Consider the following 22995-nt stretch of genomic DNA (forward strand, 5'->3'; position numbering starts at 1 on the left):
TTAAAAGATACGGTTGCGGTCAAAATAATAGCAGCAAAATTCAAAATGATGCTTTTGGCAACTTATCTTTATTTATTTATTATCTTTTATAAATAAAGTTTCAAAGCTTGCACAAAGTTAACAAAAACTAATTAAACTTAAAAAAATTTTCATAAAAATTTCGATTTTTTATTACATTCCCTAGAAAGATTTTGAGTATGCAGTTTTATATCCCATTCAATTTTAGTATAATAAAGTGCAAGCTCCAAGTTGCTAAAAATTATCATTGATTTTTTTTTTTTAGGATTTTTTTTTGTGGAGGATGTTGCGAATTTTCTTTCATATAAAAGTCAGTTTTGTTTATGCGTTTTATGGAAGGAAATTCGCAACACACTCCACATAAAAAATTATTAAAAATCAACGGTAATTTTTAGCTATATTTATCTTACAGAGTACAATAATGCTTGTTAATGATCTACTTACAATAGCCGCGTTAAAGCATATGACCATGTTGAGTAGAAGTTTACAGGTTGAAATGAATAATCAAATTGTCGAAAATTCGGGAAAAATCTTGTCCCGGCGGAATACTTAAAATTTAATGCAAAATACGGGATGTCCCGGCCAATACGGGACATTTGGCAAAGCTATTATCAGTTCCCTAACTTGATGTTATTTAACCTTGTAAACTAGCTAAGTCATAGTCGAAATAGAGTCCACTGTAAAGATAGTTGCAGTTATTTTCTTTTTCTCTAAATTATTCTTGCCCCATTGGTAGAGGGTTTCGGGTGGACGAATTTGTTGTAACGTCAGGAGTTGAAGACTTGCTCTAGCTGCTAACTAGTTTCTTAAAATTTCCTTCAATCGCGTCGCAAGCAGATTTCCGATGTGAACTTCCAACAAAGTTCAATTCCTTGCAGGGATTTTCGTGGTTTCAGAGCTTTATTAAAGTGAATATGATTTATTCATATTGCTTTTGTTTTTTTACACACCAAATGTTTATTTATCATATTGCTCGAGCGTTAGACGATCTGGAGTCCATACGCCTTCGTAGCCCATTACGCCCATTTGGGCACTTAAAGTTGACATTATAGACAATGTTTTTATGTAAGAAAAAAATTTAAAATGCTATAATCAAAAAAAAAATCAAAAAGAAAAATGTTTACTTATTTTTTTTTTTTTGTATTTTATACGTTGCACATTAATGTAAAAAATTTATAATTAAAGCCCATAATAAGACGGAAGAAATACATTTTTTCATTAAGTTTCGTTAAAAGGTTTCCAATATAGAGCACTTTAAAGAAAGGTATGTATGACGTTTTCAAAAAAATGGCCAAAAATTAACGGTAAGTCCAAGCTTCTTCCAACTTGCACTTTATTATACTAAAACTTAATATGCTACTAAATTGCACACTCAAAACAATTCTAAAAAATCTGATTAAAATTTTTTAAATCGCATGAACATTTATTAAAATTCGTCGAAGTTTTATAAATGGTCAAAAAATTTTGAAATTTTTATTTAAATGCTTTTTTGTTTTTTTTGGATAGTATGTAGAGCATAGATGGGCACACCAATACAGTCTCATTTTGTCATGGTATTCGTGAATCGCGCTTAGTAACAGTTGCCACTTTTCTATATTGTACAAAAGTGCGTCTTTTTTTGCGCGTGTTAGAAAACGCTCTTACAAATTTATATTTAATTTGTCTTATGAACATGAAACGAAAATAATAAAATATAATAAAAAAATAATGAATAAATAAATACAAATAATGAATTATGAAATTAATTTTTATAAGTACATATGTACGTGCATGAAAAGTTTTTTAATTTAATTTCATTAAACTAATGTTTTAAAAAATCATAGTTTATTCAACAACAAAATTCACAAAGTTGCTCGCGGTCATCACCTTCATATTTTTCATATTCCGGATAGAATGACAAATAATGTCGCCTTATATTAAAAGTACGATTCCAAAACTGTAATTGGCACTCATACTCAGACATTTTGGGCATTGTTACATATATAGGTGGCAACCACGCGCTAAAATTACGAATAAAAATATTCAACGGCGAAGCATAGTGTCACTCTCATGAAATCTGAAAGCAGACTGAATTGAAATTCGCTGCGTCGTTTCTGTATACGTATAAGCGCTGCGACGCAGACGCTACTCGCGATTAGCGTTTTGCCCATCATTGATGTAGAGCCTTCGATTTCCCGATATTGTTCCATTTGTATCCGTTTTGTAGCGAAGAAAAAAATATATAACACAGAGACAGGGAACTATCAAATCGAATTAAGAATGTGCTCGTGTGAATGTGGTAATTCACCATAGTATTTGGAAAAAGCTAGAAAAGTAACTCACGGTACCATGGGAAAGCCATAGTACTGCTTTAATATCAACAAAATTCTGAAATAGGGCGTTCTTCAACCACAATCTTAAGTAGCGCGTTCTTGAGCCATTTTCAGAGATAGGCCGTTTTCTAACCGGCTGCCGGATAGGTCGATCTTCTCTACTCAGTCGTCGATATACTTCTATGCATTTTCAAACGTTTTGGTTATCGTTAACGACACCACTATTAATAATGTTATCGATATTCGTATCAAGATTGTTTAAATATTATAAATCTATCATTATCGGTATTATTATTTTTCTTTAATATTGTTATTGTTGCCATGCGATTCGGTTATCGTTCATGTGATACATAAATTGTGTAACACTCGATAAAGGCTGGTAATCAGTAGCAGTTTCGCTGCATAAAAGCTGAAGTAAAGTCTACGTTACGATCAGTACAACGCCATTTCGCGCTGAGTTTAGTAAACAGTTTTTAATATATTTGTGAAAACTTTCTTTTTCTCCAATATGGCTCCACGTAATGCCTTGGTAGCCTTGTCTCTGGTCGCCTTTTGCGGTTTCGCCCTCACTTCGGCGTCCAAGTCCTGGTGGCAGACAGCCTCGTTCTATCAAATTTATCCGCGGTCGTTCAAGGATAGCGATGGTGACGGCGTCGGTGATCTAAACGGTGTCACCAGCATGCTCCCCTACCTGAAGGAGATCGGTATTGAAGGCACTTGGCTCTCGCCATTCCTCAAATCTCCAATGGTTGATTTTGGTTACGACATCACCAACTTTACCGAAGTGGATCCACTCTTCGGCACTATGGAAGATTTGGAAGGATTAGTGGCTAAGGCGAACGAGTTGAACATCAAGATAATTTTGGACTTTGTGCCCAATCACTCAAGCGATGAGAGCGAATGGTTCATCAAGTCGGCGGCCAATGACACCGAGTACAAGGATTATTTTGTCTGGCATCCAGGCAAAGTGGTTGATGGTGTGCGACAGGCACCAAATAATTGGATTAGTATGTTCTCCGGTTCTGCATGGACATTTCACGAAGGACGACAAGAATATTATTTCCATCAGTTCGATAAGAAACAACCTGATTTTAATTTTCGCAACCCAAAAGTGCGCGAAGAGATGAAAGTAAGAGAACGTTTGTTGCTTTAATAGGCAAAAGAAAAGATTTTAAGTATTTTATTCTTGCGTAGAATATTCTGCGTTTCTGGATGGACAAAGGAATATATGGTTTTCGCATTGATGCACTTCCACACCTTTTCGAAGTTGAGGCTGATGCGAATGGTGACATACCTGATGAGCCTTTCTCGGGCTATAGCACTGATCCAGAGGATTATTACTCCTTGAATCATATTTACACAGTCAATCAGCCAGAGACTGTTCATGTGTTGTATGAGTGGCGTCAAATTTTGAAGGATTATCAAGTCGAGCATGGAGGCGAAGAGCGGTATGTGGGTAGTGTAGTGATTGCTAGATGAATCTGTTCAAAGTTCGCTTCTCCTTATCTCTTAGTATTTTAATGGCTGAAACCTGGTCAGCAATTACCAGCGTCATGGAATACTATGGTAATGAAACTGCAGACGGCAGTCAAATACCCTTTAATTTCATGATGATTTCTGGACTGCGAAAGGAATCTGATGCCAATCATTATGCCAGTGTGATCAACACTTGGTTCGAGTACATGCCAGTGGGCAAAACGGCCAACTGGGTGGTATGCCAATTTGTTTGACATTTTATTCGGAAAAAGTATTTATTTTGAACCAAGCGTTTCTTCTGCAGATCGGAAATCACGACCAGAGTCGCGTTGGTTCACGTTTCGGTGAAGAGCGCATCGATATCTTGAATGTTCTTTTGCTCACACTACCCGGCTGCAGCATCACTTTCAATGGCGAAGAAATAGGCATGACTGACGTGTGGATCTCCTGGCAGGATACTGTCGATCCACAGGCCTGCAACAGCAGAGAAGAAGGCTATGAAGGGCGCACTCGCGACCCCTCACGCACGCCCTTCCAGTGGAGTGACGCAGAGAATGCTGGTTTCACATTGGGGAACAAAACATGGCTACCGCTCTCCACGACGTACAAACGACACAATGTGAAACGTGAGCGTGGTATAGCTCTAAGTCATTTGAATATTTTCAAGAAAATGCAGGAATTTAGACGATTGTCAACATTCCAAGATGGCGACACAGAAGTGATAGCACTCAACGATCACGTGCTGGCAGTCAAGCGGTGAGTACTCAAAAACTAAGGGGGGGAAAATTTGCGGAGAGTCTGTGCGGTCTCGAAACTATTGAGTGCCACAGTCGACGGACATTTCGTTCACCTTAAAATTCCTAATATATATGTATGTATGTTAGTAAGCTTTTGTCGAAGCTTTTTTATTAAGAAATTATTTATTAATATTTCCTAACAGCTCGTTAAGCGGTGACTTCACTTACATCACGCTCCTGAATATTTTTGGTCAGTTGGAGCACGTCAACTTGCATGAACACTTCGCTGACCTGCCGGCAGTATTTAAATACGCCTTGATTACGGACCGCTCTATTAAGAAGCAAGGGTGAGGCATTGACCAAGAAGTATTTCAAAAATATTTAGTATTTACGTATTTTCATTCCACAGCGATGAGGTTTCCGCCAGCAATGTGTCGCTTATGCCCTATGAAGCCATTGTGCTCAGGTCCACCGTCCAAGTTTAGACGACTAAGTTTTTTTTAAACAAGCAAATCAAGGCTGTTTAGTTGTAAAAAAACCCATATCGCTAGCTTAGAAAGAAAAGTTGCTAAGTCCCATTTTAAAAATTTTACAGGAGAGGAAGAAATCTTCCTATAGCCATTTCCTTTAACTATTTCGCACGACTTTTAATCAAACATTTTGCGCGTTTAAAGCAAAGAAAAACTCCATAAGAATCAGAAGGATTCGATATTTATTAAAAGATTTCGTATTATTTTGGCCTTACCGGATTTGTGGTGCTTCTTTTGGACTTAGCAAATTTTCCTTTTATTGCTTATGAAGAGGAAAAAATCAAATAAGTACCTTTATAATTTTCGAAACGATGCGTATTCAATTTCTCTAGCCTCCTATATCAAAATATGAGTTTTCATAAAAAGTGGACTTAGCAACTTTTCACTCTAAGCTAGCGATATGCCATATGTACATTTGAGATTGTATTCATTCTTAATAAATTTGTGATAATAATCTTCAATTCAATGAGTTATGTATTAGGATAGGCCCAAGCGTTTCAAGTGCTGATAAGCTCCAAAAATTAAAACGCTATAAATCTTTCTCTAGCACAAGTGCATACCATTCGATCATATCAGGACTGCGAAGCTGATAAGTAAAACTTGAGTGTCAGTCGACTGCTGGGTAATACTTTATCTGCAAGCCATTGCGCACTATTTCGTCTGGAAATTTTCATTTCATAAAATCGCTTATCATAAATGTTATTGTTAATTTTTAATCATCGTCATTGAAGTGTATCAGAAAAATTATAAACGCTTTTTAATGAAATTATGCATACGAAAGGTTTGCTCATGATAAAAACATGGCAAGGTAGAACCGTTCTCTCAATTTGTCGCCCATGATTTTTTTTGAAGTTTACAAACATTTTAAAATCATATAAAAGTGAAAATAAAAAATTGAAATTGTTCGTAATTGTTGTTGCTTGAAATTGAAAATTAAAATGTGTGTGGGAGTTTGTGAGTAAATTTAAAAATTCAATTGTTTGGAAACGTCAAAAATTTTAAAAGTGACTCTCAGCGGTTCTACCTTACTATATTTTTATCATGGGTTTGCTTACCTCAAGCAAACAAAACAAGTGAGCTCCTTACTGGGTGAGTCACTAGGAAAGTAGAAACTTGTGCTAACGAAATGGTACACCAGCTTGCTTTTTAAATGAGCCAGTTTTCGAAGTGAAAGTTCTTAGCTGTATGAAGCTTTTCCTCTTTACAAATATGTACTTATGTATATATAAAGTCGTTTAAATTTGTTCGAAAGACAAAAAAGGATGGAATAAAAATGCCGAAGTGGCAACGATGGTTGGAGGAAGACTACTTCCACTCTAGTGCTTAAATCGCGGGCAAATGTTCCATCGTCTATGCCGCAGTTAGGATGAGATCCATTTTCGTGGGCATCGTCCTGGGTGCCTTCAATATTTTTTTTTTCAGGAGTTGTTACCAGGTCGCTCGTTCAAGTGCGGCTGGCTTGATCTCTGGTTTATTTGGAAAGGCTGCTTATTACTAGATAAACTATTTCCTCAGACGTGAGGGGCGTACGTATAACTAGATTGTGAACAGGTTCGCTTTCTCTTTTTAACCGACTTCCAAAAAAGGAGGAGGTTATCAGTTCGTCGGAATATTTTTTTTTTATGTATGTTACCGCATAACTTTGGACCACGTCAACCGATTTCGATAATTTTTGCATGGGACAGGTAGTGTCTCAGAGGTGGTCCCATACTAATGTGGTGTAGGTACGATCATTGGATCATGAAATATATACATATATATATATATATATATATGTATATATATATATTTTTTATATGATAATTGAAGTCGTTTTTTTTTTTTTGCTAAAAATCACTTGTTCCTTATATCTAATCACTACGATGGGATGAAAAAATTTCGGGTGAACTTGTTTTTGGGCGAAACTCAGGATAAGGATGAGTGTTAATTCTGCCAATACCGAAATGTTACTTTTCACGAGGAATTTTAGGATTTGCCTATCCACCACCTTCTCAGTAGGGTTCTCACACTTTCTGAAGTCTGTCGGTTGTTGGATCCATATTTTTCTATAGGGTCGAAAGATTTTACGGGCCCACTATTATGCATTGAAAACAAGTTTTATATTAGAATTGCGGAGAAAAGTGGATTGGGAAACCCTACAGATTTAAATAACAGAATAAACTGCCATTTTTATTGACCAATGAAATTGGCAAGGGCTCTTACTGGTCCTCAGCCTTCTGCCCCTTACTCACTGTTGCAAATTCTTGTCTAAATTATAGCCATGAAGTCTTCTGGCTTAGCTGTTGCGGTACAACAGCATCTGAAAAATCCATAAACTTCGCAGCAAAGCAAAGTACTCACTCGCAAACCAGGGCTGGCATCGTAGCATCCATTCACGGATCGAAAACCATACGAAGGAAAATTACGTCATACGCAAGTCATAATCCAATAAATTTATTTTTACGTGGCAAGTAATACGATATCGTATGTGACGATTCGAGCCCTAATCTTTAGTGTCATTTGGATAGCTTTCTTCAGCGGCTAGTGAAAAAGTATAACATAGGAAATAACAGACACAATTGATTCACTCGCAAATTGACATGCAACGCAAATGCAGCTGCAACATTGTAGAACCTCTACAATAAATGTGTTTATTATTATCATTCGTAATTTGTAAGAAAAAAAATCATACAAAATTCATTGTAGAATTCATTCAGCACGAAGCGCAACAATTGCTGGTGCGTTTTGCATTTTTATGGCATACCATAATTAGTACTCTATGTAATTAAATGGCTAATAAATAAAATTAAAATTCAAAATGATTCAATGATAATCAGCAAACTACTTGGTAACTGCAGGCGTTGCATGCCACCAGTCAGCTAGTGTGCAACAATGTAGCAACATTAGCATTTTTTATTTGATATATGGCCAGGGTATATGTATGATGTTTGCACTTCAGAACGCGATTAACGCGCGAAAATTAAACCTTGTTTGTAGCCGTATGGCACTTGCATTGGTAAATGTGTAAAATTTCGTTCGAGAGACTTCTCAAAGTCGTTGAGCGAATATCAGATGGGACGGGGGGGGGAGTGGGCACTTTGCTTAGAACACTTTGTAATTGCAACGGCGCGGCTTGAGCTGTCAACTTTGTTGCGCCATATTGCTGCTAATTTTCCAATAAATTAAATTTGCTATGTAAACACGAGCATGAAAAGGAGTTTTGGGGGGGAAGTGTTAGTGAGTTTGTGCGTGAATACTCGTACAGGAAATCTATTTACAGCCGTTGTATGTAAATTTTGAATCTTGAAACAAATGCCGCTTGGCATATTTGCCAGCCTTGCTTGCTGACGGCTGAATGTCGCCTGCCATAAGAGTGTCAAGTGTTGTCATTTGAGCTTCATAGCACGCACACTCGCTTCGAAACTAGTTGCTACAAGAAGATCACTCACTTACCCTGGTATTTATTGTGCAATCTATCTCTAACTATTCGCAGTTCAGACTCCTCTTCATTGCCCTCCTGCCTCCTTCCTTACTTGCTTTGCTTTCTAATGCTCGTACAATGTTATTATTATTTCTGCTTTGGCGTAAAATTAATTTTCAAACACAAAAGCGCCCACAAAAGCTGCTCTGAAATGTGGCTGGAGCATGAGTATAGTAAGCTATGCGCACGATGTCAAGAAAGCCTTCAAATTCCACAAAAGACGTTTGCGGGGTGGAAGATGTTAGCTCAGCTCGCCGTGGCGCGTAACTGTTGCAGGCGCATAATTGCATTTATTATTGAGAAATTTTCCGCTTAAATTAGAAATTTCTAAAGGACTTGTACAAGCAATCAAAGATCACACACATCTACATAAATGCATGACGGTAATTGGTAGTATACACAAATTCAAGAGTAACTATTTGACGCTAAAATAATAACTTGTTAATTTATATAGTCCAATGTCAAAAACAATAGGCCTATTTGGCATGGAAATTAATTACAACAAGCTAATGCAACTAAGTCTTGTATCTATATTATTTTAGCAGGCTGTTGGATAGCTTTCGTGGTTCGTGAAAAAGGAATTGCTTAAATTTTGAAACAAAGCAGCTCTTAAAAAAAATATCTATTTCATAATTGAAGAAAAATTTTGTAAACTTTGTTTATAGTAACAATAAAAATTTTGCATAGCAAGCAGAAGTAATGTTTATAATTTTGAACTCGGCAAGAGCTAAAGAAACAGAACAACACTTCGATCGAGACTTAAAGCATAAATAGACGGCAACGAAGATCCGGATCAACTCGGGAATTAACTGCGGTTGATCCGGATTAAGTCCTAGGTCATCCGGATCAACGATGTCGTCTGTTTAAGCTTTACTACAGAGAAAACAACTCTTATCGCAGCGTCTGTATTTACGCAAACGACATCTCTCGCTGAGATGTCAACATTACATTTTAGACGCTTGTGTTGACATAGGTTGGTGCTCGCACATGCAAGCTCTCTCACGAGAGAAAGAGTTTCGTGTAATGTTATCTTTGGCACATGTGCGAGCAATCGTTAACATGCTTCTATGAGCTCGCTGGTTTATAATTGTTTATTTACACTTCACATATCTCTTTTCACCAGCGCAAGCATGATTATTTATGTTAAACTACAATACATACCTACAAGCTGATCAATCTTATCTAACTTTGGGAAGATTCCACAAATTTGTTTCATTACGCAATTCATACATAGTGTCGACAGCGCACGGAGTTCCATTTTAGGAATAAAGGAACCAAATGAAATATTTCGAGAATGAGAAGAGATAGCAAAGCAAATGCCACTGTATTTTATAGCTTTTGTGAATCCCTGGATTAAAGAACTACCTCGGCCTTCAAAGTCACCTTCAAATAGTGCAGGTTTAATTTGTTTTCTCTTTTTTTCTGCTACCAGTATGCAGTGAACTTTTTAAATGTTTTAAATATTTCTCCTGTTCCTGTGTCAAAGAATTCATTTCCATGGGTAAAAAAAGCAAAAAATCAAAAATTTTTAATTTTGAAGAACATTTTAAAGATCTGATTCCCCTCAAAACCGGCCGTAAATAGAAAAATGTTTAGCTGTGCGCTTATTCGGTTACTCGAGCAAGTTGGTTAATCAGTTATTCAGTTAATCAATTACTCGAATAATCAAGATTTTGATTAGTAACTTGAAATATAATTATCAAAATAATAATAATAATTTTGCTCGTTAAAAGAGTTTGCTTTGGATAATGCTTATTTCCTTTTTTATATTCTGTATATGAAAAAAAAATTCATTTTAATTTTTAAAAACAGAAACGTTGTTTTCAAGGTATTCAGGAACTTCAACTACTTTATATGTAAAGAGTACTTTGAAATATTAATTACTTATTTTGCTCATAATGTTGATTAATCATAAAGAAAATTACTCAAATATTTTTGTTACTGGTCCATCAAAATCTTGATTGGTCGAGTAACTGAACTTTTGAGTAATCATAATTTCCAATTAATCGAATAATTGAGTTACTTACTTTATGATTAATTACAATTTTGAATAATCAATTAATCGCACAGCCCTAGTAAAATGTATGATTTTTTTACCTGCATACGATGAACTATGAAAAAAAGATTAAATTTGTTTTTTTGGTTTTTGTAACAATGAAGAGATTATTCGGCGGCCGCTGTGGTGTAGTAGTTAGCAGCGCGCGTTACCATTCCGCAGGGCCTGGGTTCAATCCCAGATTCCGACTAACATAAAAAAAGAAAGAATAGCTTTTTAATAGCGGTCGCCCCTCGGTAGGCAATGGAAACCTTCGAGCGTATTTCTGCAATGAAAAGCAGCTTCTCATAAAGATAAAATCGCCGTTCGGAGTGTGACAACATCAAGGCGCAGGCTACAAATCGGAGGAGAAGCTCGACCTAACACTAACATATTGTATAAGCGCCAATTTATTGTAATTATTATTATTGTTATTATTATTAAAATAGATTCCCTCGACGCAATCACAGAAAAAAGATGTGTTTAAAACTGAAACGCACTGAAATGGAGAAAGTCGTGACTAATATATATATTTTTGTTGTAATTCGATAAAATCCATTATATACATCATGTACATCAAAAAGTGAATTTTGATTTTTTTTTTTAGTTATGACTTTTTGCATTTCATCGAAATGGTCAGTATGTATTGCAGAGTGCGTTCAGGCCACAAAAAAATTTATACTTTCTATATTTGAAGTTCAAGGCAATTTATCTATCCAACGAAGCCTTGTTTCTTGAATTCTTAATCTTAAAAGCTTTAAAATACCGTTACATTTATTAGTGCCTCTTCTCCTTGCAGAGATATTTGGTTTTGTCTGCATTTTTCAAAAATAGAGCACTGTGCGGGGTTCGATTTTGAGAAAACTACGAACTCCAATAGCTTCTGCAAAACGATATTTGAGAAGAGTGCAAAAAGTGTCCTTTTTATATATTTTGGTATCAGTTAGATTGGCGTAAACGTAAGCGCCATTTATTTTATTTATTTTTTTTTGATGCAGAAATGTTCCTGTAACATCTAGATGCATTTCTGCATCAAAAAGAAAATTTTGAAAAACATTTCGCTTACGTTTTTTTGTCGGTTAGGGCTCTAAATGTTTAGTCTCTAGGTGTCGTCTTAACACTAAAACATACCAATCTTTTCTGTGATAAAATCATCTGTTTAAAATTTAATGTTCTAAACAAAAGTGTTAAAAAATAGTAATTGACTCTACGAAAGGTTGTAAATTCCCACAAAAACTGTCTCTCAATCTTCATTACAAGCCACTCCCTCTTACATCCTTTCCTCAGCAAATTTTCAATAATTCACCAAAAAATTGCAATAATTTTTCACTTTATTTTAAAATTAATTAACTTCCGCTTCATTTGTGGCTATGAACAACCCTCGAAAGGTCGATTTTTCGGCAAAGACCAGACAAGTGTGCTGAGAACGGATACTCGTACAGGCTACGGCCAGTCATTCCATTTGCTACTGAAAAGGACATTCACGCACTATGCGTTTGTTTTCATAAACAGTACAGATTAAACGACTTGCGTATGGATGTGTATATGTATGGAAGTTGAATGTATGTGAATGTGTGTACTTGTGAATATTTGAATACAAAAATTTCATCAGCCTGATTTGTCGCACATTTTAATTATCCTTCATTAAAAAGTAATTTTAGGCAGGAAATTAAAAATGTTTAAATGCTGAATGTTGTAATTTGCCTTAAATGGTTTTTGTGTGGCTTGAGATACTAAAATTTATTGACAGGGCTATGAATGCATGAGGTTAATTTGGAATACAATAAAAAAAAAAAAGGTTTATACCAATATTTCTCTAGAGTGTGTAGGGGTTATTGTCGATAATGCAGGGTAGTGTTTATTAGGGCCCTGGAGTAGTGCTCGTACCCTGTCTTTGCCGTACGAATACGAAACGAAAAATCACACTGAAGATGGCACAACGTCGAAACCGGTTTGTGTCCAAACTAAATTTGACAAGGGATGACGGAAAATGCTTTCACAATACATCACACTCCTACTCTGTCGGAAGCACCAACAAAGAAAGTGAGAATTATAATACAATTTTCCAGACCAAAATAAAATAAACGAAAACATGTACTTATTGAACTTTTGGTGCATACATTTTATAGTCTTCGCTTTTATGAACTTCTCAAGTTGGCAGGATTTTTTGCCGCTATGTCGCCTTACACTGATATCTGTTACTTTCACCGCTGTTTATGCTGGATCCTAAGTAATGAAAGTCCTTCACTAACTCAAAGTTAGCACTGTTAACTGGGACGTGGGCTCCAAGATAGGAAGACTCTTTATTCCTCGTTAGATTAATCACTTTGGCCCCTACTTTAAGATGGAAAATGCTACCCTTATGATCGTGGTGTTAATGGCGACGATGTAAATGTGTGAATATGCAGGGCCGGATCGAGAGCTCGATTTTAATAATAGTAATCCCAACGGTTTTTACCCTCCATTCCCGCCCATCCGCACGAGGGGCGCAGTCCGCATGACGTACGGAACCAGTATTTATTTTAAATTTTTGCGCCGAGTCACGATAGGCAGGAGTTTGTTAAGTGTCGAGATCTAAAACTGTTATCTACAGAACTAAATTCATCAGCCGATTTTATGTCTTTGTTTTAATGATTAATTTATTGAGAGAGGACAGTATCGATTTCTTAATACTGAAAAGAGGATCTGATATATCAAACGTGCTGGAATGAGGTTAAAATCCTGGCATAAGCCACGGAGTGGGTCGTGCAATTCAAAATTATGTTTTACAAGCTTTCAGAAATAGGGGACAAAAGTGTCTTGATACCCGGTAGGGAACATTAAGGCTAACTTCGCCCAGAAGAAGCGGACTTGAAATTGAGTCTGTCAGTAATTTAACTATAAATATTGTACCAAGCATTTGCCTGCGGCTGGAAAGTGTAGGAAGATTAATAAGTTTTAATCGGCTCGTATAAGGTGGAAGGTTATTTTTGGGGGGAAATAAGAATCAAAAATTTTGTACGCCCAAGTATGATAGACATTTTATTTTATTATTTTATATATTGTTTATAAATGAATTATATTTTTATAAATCATATATTTTGAGTCATATGTTTTTTGAGAAAAATGCACTGTAGTGTAAAGATTTCCAAAATTACATGTCTCGACTGAAAAATAAGATATTCCAGCTAACTCGACGGCACAGAGTGTGCTTTTTTAACACTTCATGCCAATTAATCGTAGCGCTTCCCACATAAGCAATATTTTGATATGAAACAAAATGGCTTTGGAAGCTAATTTAATTGCCTTTCAAGGAAAAATATTGCCAATGAGGCACAAACACTCCTTGACCTTAAAAAAAATTGGTCAAAAATAGTGTATTTTTCATTTTTTTTATATAAATCTTTTTAGTTCAAAGTGTAGAGAATGTTGCATTTTTGAAGAAAATCGATTCTCATGTTTATTTACACTCAGAAAAAAGTCAGCTAAATATATTTCTCTTAACACATGGTTTGGTAACTATAACCCAATAATGTGTTGAGTGACGTTGTTGACGTACTATTTTCTTATTGTACCTATATGAATGTTTTACAATGGAAACTGGTTGAAAACAATTGTAGGATTCCCGCAAAACAAAAACACAAAAAAAATTGCACGGGAAAAATTTGGAATGTTTCAAAAAAATCTTCACTAAAATTATAATTTTTTGGATTTTTAGTACAAGTTTATGGGTCGTTTTCTCAACTACTTTTTTTAAATTTCCGCCCCTAGAAACAGAAATATTCTTCTGAAAAAATTCAAAAAAAATGGTATTTTAATGTTTTAGTGACAATTGTTGTGCAGTTTGTGTAATAGTTTTCAATTAGTTTTTATTTATAATATTCATTAACAGGAACAGGAAAATTGATGTTCATCAAAATTGCTACTTTCTCTGCACTTTACCCGAAAAAAAATTATATAAACAAATAAAGACACAAAAATCGGGCGCAAAAAATCTTTTATAAATTTTATCAGCTGTCATTAAAAAAAACATTAATCAAATCGGCTAAGAATTGTAGGCTCTACCCTACATATTTGAATTCAAACTACTGTGGGTCGACTTCTCGGACTTTGTTATTCTTAAGCCCCATTATTGTTGTTCTCATCTTATCTTCACCGGGAGAAAGCTGGCAAAATGTTATGATTATACTCGTATCAGACGTAATGTCGTTTTTGGAGGCTCCAAATCGTTGGTTACAAATAATAAGTTTTGCTTAAGATCAGGACAAAAAGAAAAGAAGAGGAAAGTAGAATTTAGTTGGACGTATTAACTTTTTATCCTAATGTCTTTTATAATTTTTTTTTGGAATATGAAACTGAGAATTCACGTTTTTATAGCTGCCAGTCTGCATATTCTTTCTTCGTTTTCTATATTTTTTGTATAACAAATTGAAGCGCACAACTCATGCAAACACACCTACATACATTTGTAAAAAATAAATTTTATAGACAAGACGAAAATTACCAAGAATTTGCTTCAATTAACACAAATAATAGCCGAAATGCATTCGTAAGTCAAATGTATGTATGCGCATATGTATATGTACATACGTAAGTATTTTTATAGACTGGGCACTCTAACCAATTGATAGCCTATAAGACTTTCTTACTGCCGCACGTGTAAAAATATTGTCAGACGGTATATATGCACATACATATGTACATATATAAGGAGGATGAATACATTTGTGGCTACGACTAAGCATTTATTAGTATTATGTAATTACGTACATACGTTTCTATGTATATATTTACATACAATGCTCCTATATGTAGGTACATAGAACACGCCCTGAATATACATAAGCAGCATTTATATAATCAAATAAATATTTAAATACACACACATGGTATAGTGCAAAAGCCTACCTCTATGTGTATTAGTATTCATGTACATATGTGCACACGTATGCTTACACATACATACATACATATTTGTGGCAAAGTCCTTTTGCAGTTGTATGTATGTGTTAAGTTGGTCATACATTCAATTATTCATACTTACATACCCGTACATTAATATCTATCAATTATCCTGTCAGTTCGCAGCCTCACTTCACTCATTTATTGTCCATTTGTTTGTGCAAGCCTCTAAAATTTTCTACAAGTGCACTAAAGGTGTGAATGTGTGAGCTCATGTGTTTACATATTTGTACATATTTATTGCGAATGTGAATACATATACATATATGTATTTAGATGCACTTTAGTTTCTAATTATTGGTGTAACTCAATGCTATGCAATTTTGCACCGCCTCCGCCCGCATCAACACCTACGCCGGCCGTCCACTTCCTCCGCCGTCCACTCGACGAGCTGGGTAATCAGCCCGGACCCACGTCGCCGCCTGCAGAAACAAAGCAAACAATCTGAAGTTATTTACCACTAAATACATACATATGTACACGTATGCACGAGCATATATGTACATACATATGTATTAATGTTTGTATACATATTTTCTGAACATTATTGCCTATGTGCTTGTGTTGATATTAAGTGCAGGCATGCATAAATGCAAATTCACCTGCATAAGTGCAAGACATTTGCTGACTTGTCGTTATTGTTGCCACCTTAAATGTGTTGTTGTTGTTGCTGTTTTTGTTGCCGCTACTGCTGCTGTTGTCATGCAAGCATCGAGGCTGACCAAACAGTGCGTATGCGTACATTACGATTATCATTTGTTATCCTTGGTATAAAATGCAAGTACAGACGTATATTGGATGCTAATATGTATGCATATGCATATGCACGTGTGTAGTTAATATAAAAAAAAGCGGATAAAACGCATATATGTACGTACGTATGTGCATTAGATATGTATAAATGTTATAGAATTCTTAAAAATCAATGTTTTTCGATCGGAAAAAGCCGGCTCTCTTCAGAGGACTTCCAGTAACAATTGTTTATTTAACCATTTTTTATACTAAAGATTTTTTAGTTTTCCTACCATTCCATTTTCTGGCATTTTATGGGGGTCTTGGCGGACCTATAAAATCTAGTTGCTATGAAAAATGCTTAATTAAATAGTTGGGTACTATTACTGGCAATCTTCTGAGGAGAAACAGAAAGTGGCTTTTTTTCCTATATGAAATACATGGACCACTTTGAGCGCTTTGAGAGACCTCTAAATATTTTTTGATTTCAAAATAAAAAATAGAGGTAATTTTTTTCCCGTATGGAACAATCCTAGGGGTGAGAGCATGCAAATACCGGCTTTACTTTTTCCCCACAAGCAATTTGGCACCACTCTAATGTGCAAACAAGATACTTGGCACAAAGAAACTTAATCTACATACTGTCCGTCTGATGGCAAAGCTTCGAAACGAGAAATGCTTCTAGGATACTCATATCTTACTTGATTTCCTGGTAGGCAGCGACTATTTTAATATTGCTTTACAATCCTTCAAATATATTTAAAAAATACGAATACCCCTGTGAAATTTATTATTTATTTAACATGTATAAAATAATCATACGCAACGAATTTCTGGTCACACGGCAAAACCTGGAAGCCGGACAAGCATTTCTTTGATTATAGATCAGCTCCAGCGCTTCTATCTTCGACGGTATAAATGTGTATAAGCATTGACAGCTTACTTATTTTTGCGGTCGTTGATCTGCAACTACGACCCGATAGCCGAAAGTTTGTGCTCTTGTTGAACAAAAATACCGTTCGAATAGAAAGTTGGGCGATTTGGATATATTTATCAGTATGCATTATTTCTAGCAATGTCGTTGCTTCTATAAAATATACCTAATATATTGTGAGATGTTGCTTCTTTATGGTAACACTTATCGGTATCATTATCAGTGTTGCCAGAACTTTTCAGGGCGACCGGCTAGATTGGGCAAAAAAAACGGCTAAAAACGGCTAAAATGTTTCAACTAGAATAAATTTAGTTTTAAATACATAAACTACAATTAGAAAGACTAGTAAATTCATTGAATATTTTTTGGTTAATAAAGATTATACGTAGCTAAGCTGTACACCACTTTATTTTTGTTTAACAAGGAAAACTGTCGTTATAAGTAGCTAAGCTTTACATCAGAAGTCATGTTTGTATTACTTAAATATAAAAACAGAGATAAATTACAAACTTATGGCGTTTTCTTTTCTATTAAACTATTTTGCCTTCTTATAAATATTGGATCATTTTCAGTAGGTTGCTTTTTGTCCCGCAAAATGGCTATATTAGCTGAAAGTATGACACTTCTGCTTAGTCGGAGGGCAATATTTTGAGAAATGAACACGTAAAGCTGTGAAAGCAGAAGGTAGTTTAATTTATTGACATTCGTTGTTATTGCCGACCACTTCACTTTTAACAACTAACTAAAATGATGCCACCAGATTCACTAGCAGAAAAATTTTTGTTTCTTGAAAAAGTAAAAAAAAAAAAAATTTGTAGTTAGTGAAGTTGGATGAAAATATTAAAAGTGTTGCGTGTTTCCAAACTGCCAGAATTCAGTACACCTGAGCAAACGTTCGAATATAAAGTTGTTTGCTTTTCCGAGGTAGGGTACGTAGTTTGATGACAAATTGCCGACGCAAAATATCTTTAAACCTCTGAAACTTGTACCATTGGACAGGAAAGATGTCGAGTTAAAATGATGCCCTGCAACTTGTAACGGTACCAATTTTTGGATTCTCGGAATTTTCTGGTAAAGATGTGGTGTTGCTTAATATATATACAAGAATTATACACATAAGATGAAAACTACTGCAGTTTCATTTTATAAAATTTAAAAAGTACCATGTATTGTCTTCCCAGAGAGTTTTGATCCACATCGAAATTCGTGCTCTTTTATTTTCTAAGTGTAGCGAATAAAACTTCACACTTAAATTTAAGACATTCATAACAAAAATTTTATGAAGAAAATCCCCGCTACGTTCTCCCAAATATAAACTGGGATGCAAAATTGAAGCAAGGTTTGCCTATTTTTTTTTTTAAGTTTATTAAATATTTATTATTTTTTATGAATATGTAGCTCATTACTAAACAACATATACTACAAACAGATTTCACACTTGGTGTAAAAATTATGAAAATTCTGCAAAATTTCTGCAAAACTTGTAACTTTTTAATCTGCTAAAAACAAAAATCATTGAAATCGGCTCACTATCTGATTGTTTTTCAATTTTATATAACACAGTCCGACATGAAAATTTTCTCAGAGATAATACTAGCCATTTCTAATAGATTTTGGAGCACTAAATTTTTAAAAATAAAAACTGGTATATTTGAATTTTAATAAAATAAGGCGAAGAGCAAAATCGGCTAAAAACGGCTAATTTTTTTTTGCAAAACGGCTAACAAATCGGCTGCCGGCTAAACCGAATTTTTTCCGGCTGCTTGCTGTCGCAACCGGCTAAATCTAGCCGGAAACGGCTAAACTGGCAACACTGGTCGTTATCGATAGCAGGGAGCTTCTACACACATAAAAAAAAAAAATTAGTTTATCTCCTTTGCTAGCTGATTTTTAACAATTACATGGACGATATGCGCTTTCGTTTGAACTCGTGTTACACTTCTACATGCAAATATACATACATACATACATATTTATTCAGACCCAAATGCATACTTGAACGACTTTATATAATAAATCACTAAATTACGCATACACACGCAGGCATAGATACATACTCGTATATATATATAATACATATACATATATATAATACCTGCGTACAAATGTATCCAAGCTTTAAACTTTAATTATTACTATTTTAATTAACATTTGAATATTTTCTGCTGCAACGACGACGACGTTGAGGATAAATTCACTGTAGTAGGCTTGCTTCTGCATTAGTTGTAGTTGTTGCTAGCAGTTTGAATATTCTGATAGGTACATACGTACATGTATACATACATACCCTGCAGGAAATTTATCTAACTGTAAGTAAACTTGAAGTTGATTAGGACGGAACTAAAAGTCAATATTGACTGTATATTTTCTTTGAGGAAAGCTAACTATATTTCTATGGCGATGGCCGCGAAATAGTCAAGGAGGGTTATCTCTGCATTAGATTTCAGCCAACTTATAACTAAGTAGTTTTGGACATTAGTAGAATATCAATAAGGAAAACGGTATTTTTTAATTTTTACTTGTTTATTTATTTGCTTTATTTAGCATTACATATTCGTTTACATATGCTGCTGTAGATGGTCCCAAACTCGAATTTAAAAAATAATTTGTGAAGTGCAGACAAAAATTTATTCAAAGTAAAATTTGTATAGGGGATAACTAAAAAGAAACTTGTTCAAAGAAAACCATCGGCCGATTATGTCTGCATGACTCCTGCATTAATTTTCAACTAGATTGAAGTTAGCTTTTTATAGCAAACTACATGTTATATAATTTATAGAAATGCCGCAAAACAAGCGAAATACAAGGTAGATCTTTTTTCTGCAGGGTAGTTTAACATCTGCTTATGTAATGGTAAATTCTAATATGAGCACAAATCTGCATAGATATCTAGTATTTACAGAAAAGTATATACATACCCACGCCTTAAGTGAATTTCAAATATTTAAGACACATACATAGTTACACACGTATGTACATGCCCATATATCCTTTGCCGCCATGTTCTTCGTTTGTGCGTGTGTTTCACTTTATTTTTGATGCATAAATGAATTAGCAGCAAAAGTTATTGCTTTTGTTGCTGTCTTCTGCTGGCTAAATCGTCCAATGTTGATTTCTCACTATCTTTGCTGCTGCTGTTGTTGTTGTTGTTGCTGTTATGTTAAGTAAGAACAAAAATTTTCGAGTTCATTGTGCTCTCGGCCGCATTCGCTGCAGCCTGAGCTGCCCACCAATGATGGTTTTACTGCATTTTATAACTCATCGTTTTCTTCATTTTCATCACTACTTCACCTTAGACAAGCCGTCATTTTAGTTTCGTTTACTGTTTTGTCCTTGTTTCTCGATAGTTCCACAAATCTACATAGTTTTGGCAAGTTTAGTTTTGTTGTCGTTTGGCTTTGTATTGTTTTGCATTTCCTGTTTCGCATCATAGTCAACCACTTCCTTCACACACTTTCACATCACACTGTTTTCGCTTGCATCCTTTTCGCCATTGCTTCTACTGTCACCAGCCACTTTTGTAGGTATGTACTTTCAACACTTTTCTGTACTTGCTATATTTATGTATTTGTATTTGTATAAATATATCTATCTGTAAGGCCTGTTTGTTGTACCAATTATCGTCTATACCAGTCTAATTTTATTGTGGCGTTAAGTCCACATTCACTGACAAGACTTAGTGTGGGTTCATCTCCACCCATGTTAGCACTCCATCTCTTAGTTTGCCATATTCAACTAATTTCACGCCAGCATTTTCGTTTATTCGCTCACTGTGTTCCTGAGATCGCCAGCGCCACCACTTCGCTATGTTTTTGGCACGGTTTAGTTTGCATATTCANGGGGGGGGGGGGGGGGGGGGGGGGGGGGGGGGGGGGGGGGGGGGGGGGGGGGGGGGGGGGGGGGGGGGGGGGAGGTGATATATTTAAGTATGTATGTACTACATAGTTTGGGCAAACGTTGGAACGCAATGGTAGGGAAGGTGTAGTGTCTGTTGGCAAAACGATGAGATGGAGTTCTTACAACTGCAGATCTCTCATTTCAATAATTTACGTTTCTAAAAGCCGGTTTGGAAGGATATCGCTCATATTTTTAGAAGCTTATTGTGACTGCAATTGGGAAATATGTATATCCCAAACTAACGTCTTTCAAAACGCACAAATTGGGGTCATCAACAAAAACTAAGCGCACCACTGTTTATTCTGATTGAAAAGGAAATCTGCTGGTGGGTTCCGGAACATGGAGGGTTTGAAAGCAACACGAAAAGGCTAACTGTCCCGCAAAGCGTAGAGTCCAAATGCGCTTGCATGGTCCCGAGTCTTCCTGCGCTATATCTGAAGGACACACAGCAAACTACTTCGGAGCTGGGAAGAATCTCAGATTGCTGCCCACTGGCGGAAGCCAAGAGGATTGAGAAAATGAAAGAGATTTATAACTGCTTCCAGGAGGGTTTTAGAACTCTTACTGGCTACCTAACAGGACACTACAAGTCAAAATAGCGTATGAACAGCGTATGACTTTCTGTAGGGCCTAGGGCCTAAAATAATAGAAAGATAGCAATATAATACATACATATGTACATATAACTAATTAATTTGCTAACGCAAAATGAAATAAATTGAAATCTATGCAGATATATGTATGTATATACATACGCACGTACATATGTACTACTTATATTTGACATCTGCAGTTAGCGCAGCGCAGCCGAGACGCTTGCCTACTCACCGCTTCCTAGCTCTGCCATTATCTGCACTCTCTATGCTTGGTGTCGTTGTCAAATGAATCTCATTTGCATTTAAATTAAGAGTCCAAAATGCTAGCGCCCAAGCCTGGTTCTAGCCAGGTCACTAACAAGTGCATACATAAATATGTACATATTACGCCCAATAAGTCTCCAACTGCGTACCGCTTATTTTCCATCTACAGTGATTTCTTCATCGCCGCAGAGCAACCTTGAATCGCATTGGGGGTATGTATGTATTTATGTATGAAATTATTCCAGTAGCACACTTGCTGGCACATTTGGTTGCACGCCTCATGGATGTACATATGTGTGTCGATGTGGACAAAGTTCCAACGCCTGTGCATGTTGTACCTACCTACATATGTAGTTACTTACTTTGGTTTTAAAATCTAAAATCTGTTTGGACATTTCGATAAAACTGCTTGCATATTTTGCATTAAGTAGAAAATGAAAGCTACCAACTTACTTACTCGTTGCTGGTTACTAGATTTGTTTGGTGTTATAAATTTTGCCTTTCGAAGCTGATAGTTCAAAAAATTAAGGTAGTGCCAGTGTTTTCCAATGAAAAATATTTAAGCGTAGCTGAATTAAATATGAAAAATATGAGAATAGAAATACAGTCGTGTCTGGATATAGTGAACTAATTTTTGCATGGCCTGTTCACAGCATCCAGGTTGTTCACTATATTAAGGTTGACTTATTTTGCTCAAAATCTTGATTTATTTGCTCAAAATCCATGTTTGTGTATGTAAGTGCAACAGATCTTTGGAATAAATGTATACTTCGGAAAATACATATAAATGGACATATGAATGTTTATTGAAAGAATTCGCGAATAGATGTTTGCTTCCTGCATGAGGAAATTGACTTTTGGACCGCTCTTTCACGTAGAGTTCTCAATACTATTATGCCAGCATAGTCGGTTTTTAATAGTTTCAGTGGCTTTTATAGGATTTCCGATCTGTCCTTCGCCTTGGTCATCATACCCAGCTTCTGCAGTATCCTCGGCATCTTTCTCTAAATCAATTGGTTCGTCGTCTTCGATTGTATTTTAATTTTAGATATCATTTTCAGTA

General features: G+C 35.5%; 1 protein-coding gene across 1 annotated transcript; it reads left to right on the forward strand.

The window, feature by feature from the left end:
* Nucleotides 1-2838: 2838 nt before the first annotated feature.
* On the forward strand, nucleotides 2839-5056 carry LOC108370903 (maltase A3-like). Its single transcript, XM_017626337.1, has 6 exons — nucleotides 2839-3459; nucleotides 3525-3778; nucleotides 3844-4042; nucleotides 4111-4562; nucleotides 4747-4890; nucleotides 4953-5056. Exons 1-6 carry the CDS (start codon nucleotides 2839-2841, stop codon nucleotides 5026-5028), a joined length of 1746 nt encoding a protein of 581 aa, XP_017481826.1. The 3' UTR covers nucleotides 5029-5056.
* Nucleotides 5057-22995: the final 17939 nt, after the last annotated feature.

This window comes from Rhagoletis zephyria, unplaced genomic scaffold (assembly GCF_001687245.7).
Source record: "Rhagoletis zephyria isolate East Lansing unplaced genomic scaffold, Rhagoletis_zephyria_1.1 Rzeph_scaffold_04569, whole genome shotgun sequence".
NCBI classification, from domain to species: Eukaryota; Metazoa; Arthropoda; class Insecta; order Diptera; family Tephritidae; genus Rhagoletis; species Rhagoletis zephyria.

Bases quoted from the DNA above. Each gene is read 5' to 3' on its own strand.
- LOC108370903 (XM_017626337.1), top strand. From the start codon at position 2,839: ATGGCTCCACGTAATGCCTTGGTAGCCTTGTCTCTGGTCGCCTTTTGC. The intron at 4,043-4,110 runs GTATGCCAATTT...TTTCTTCTGCAG, and splicing joins GCAAAACGGCCAACTGGGTG to ATCGGAAATCACGACCAGAG. The intron at 4,891-4,952 runs GTGAGGCATTGA...TTCATTCCACAG, and splicing joins CGCTCTATTAAGAAGCAAGG to CGATGAGGTTTCCGCCAGCA.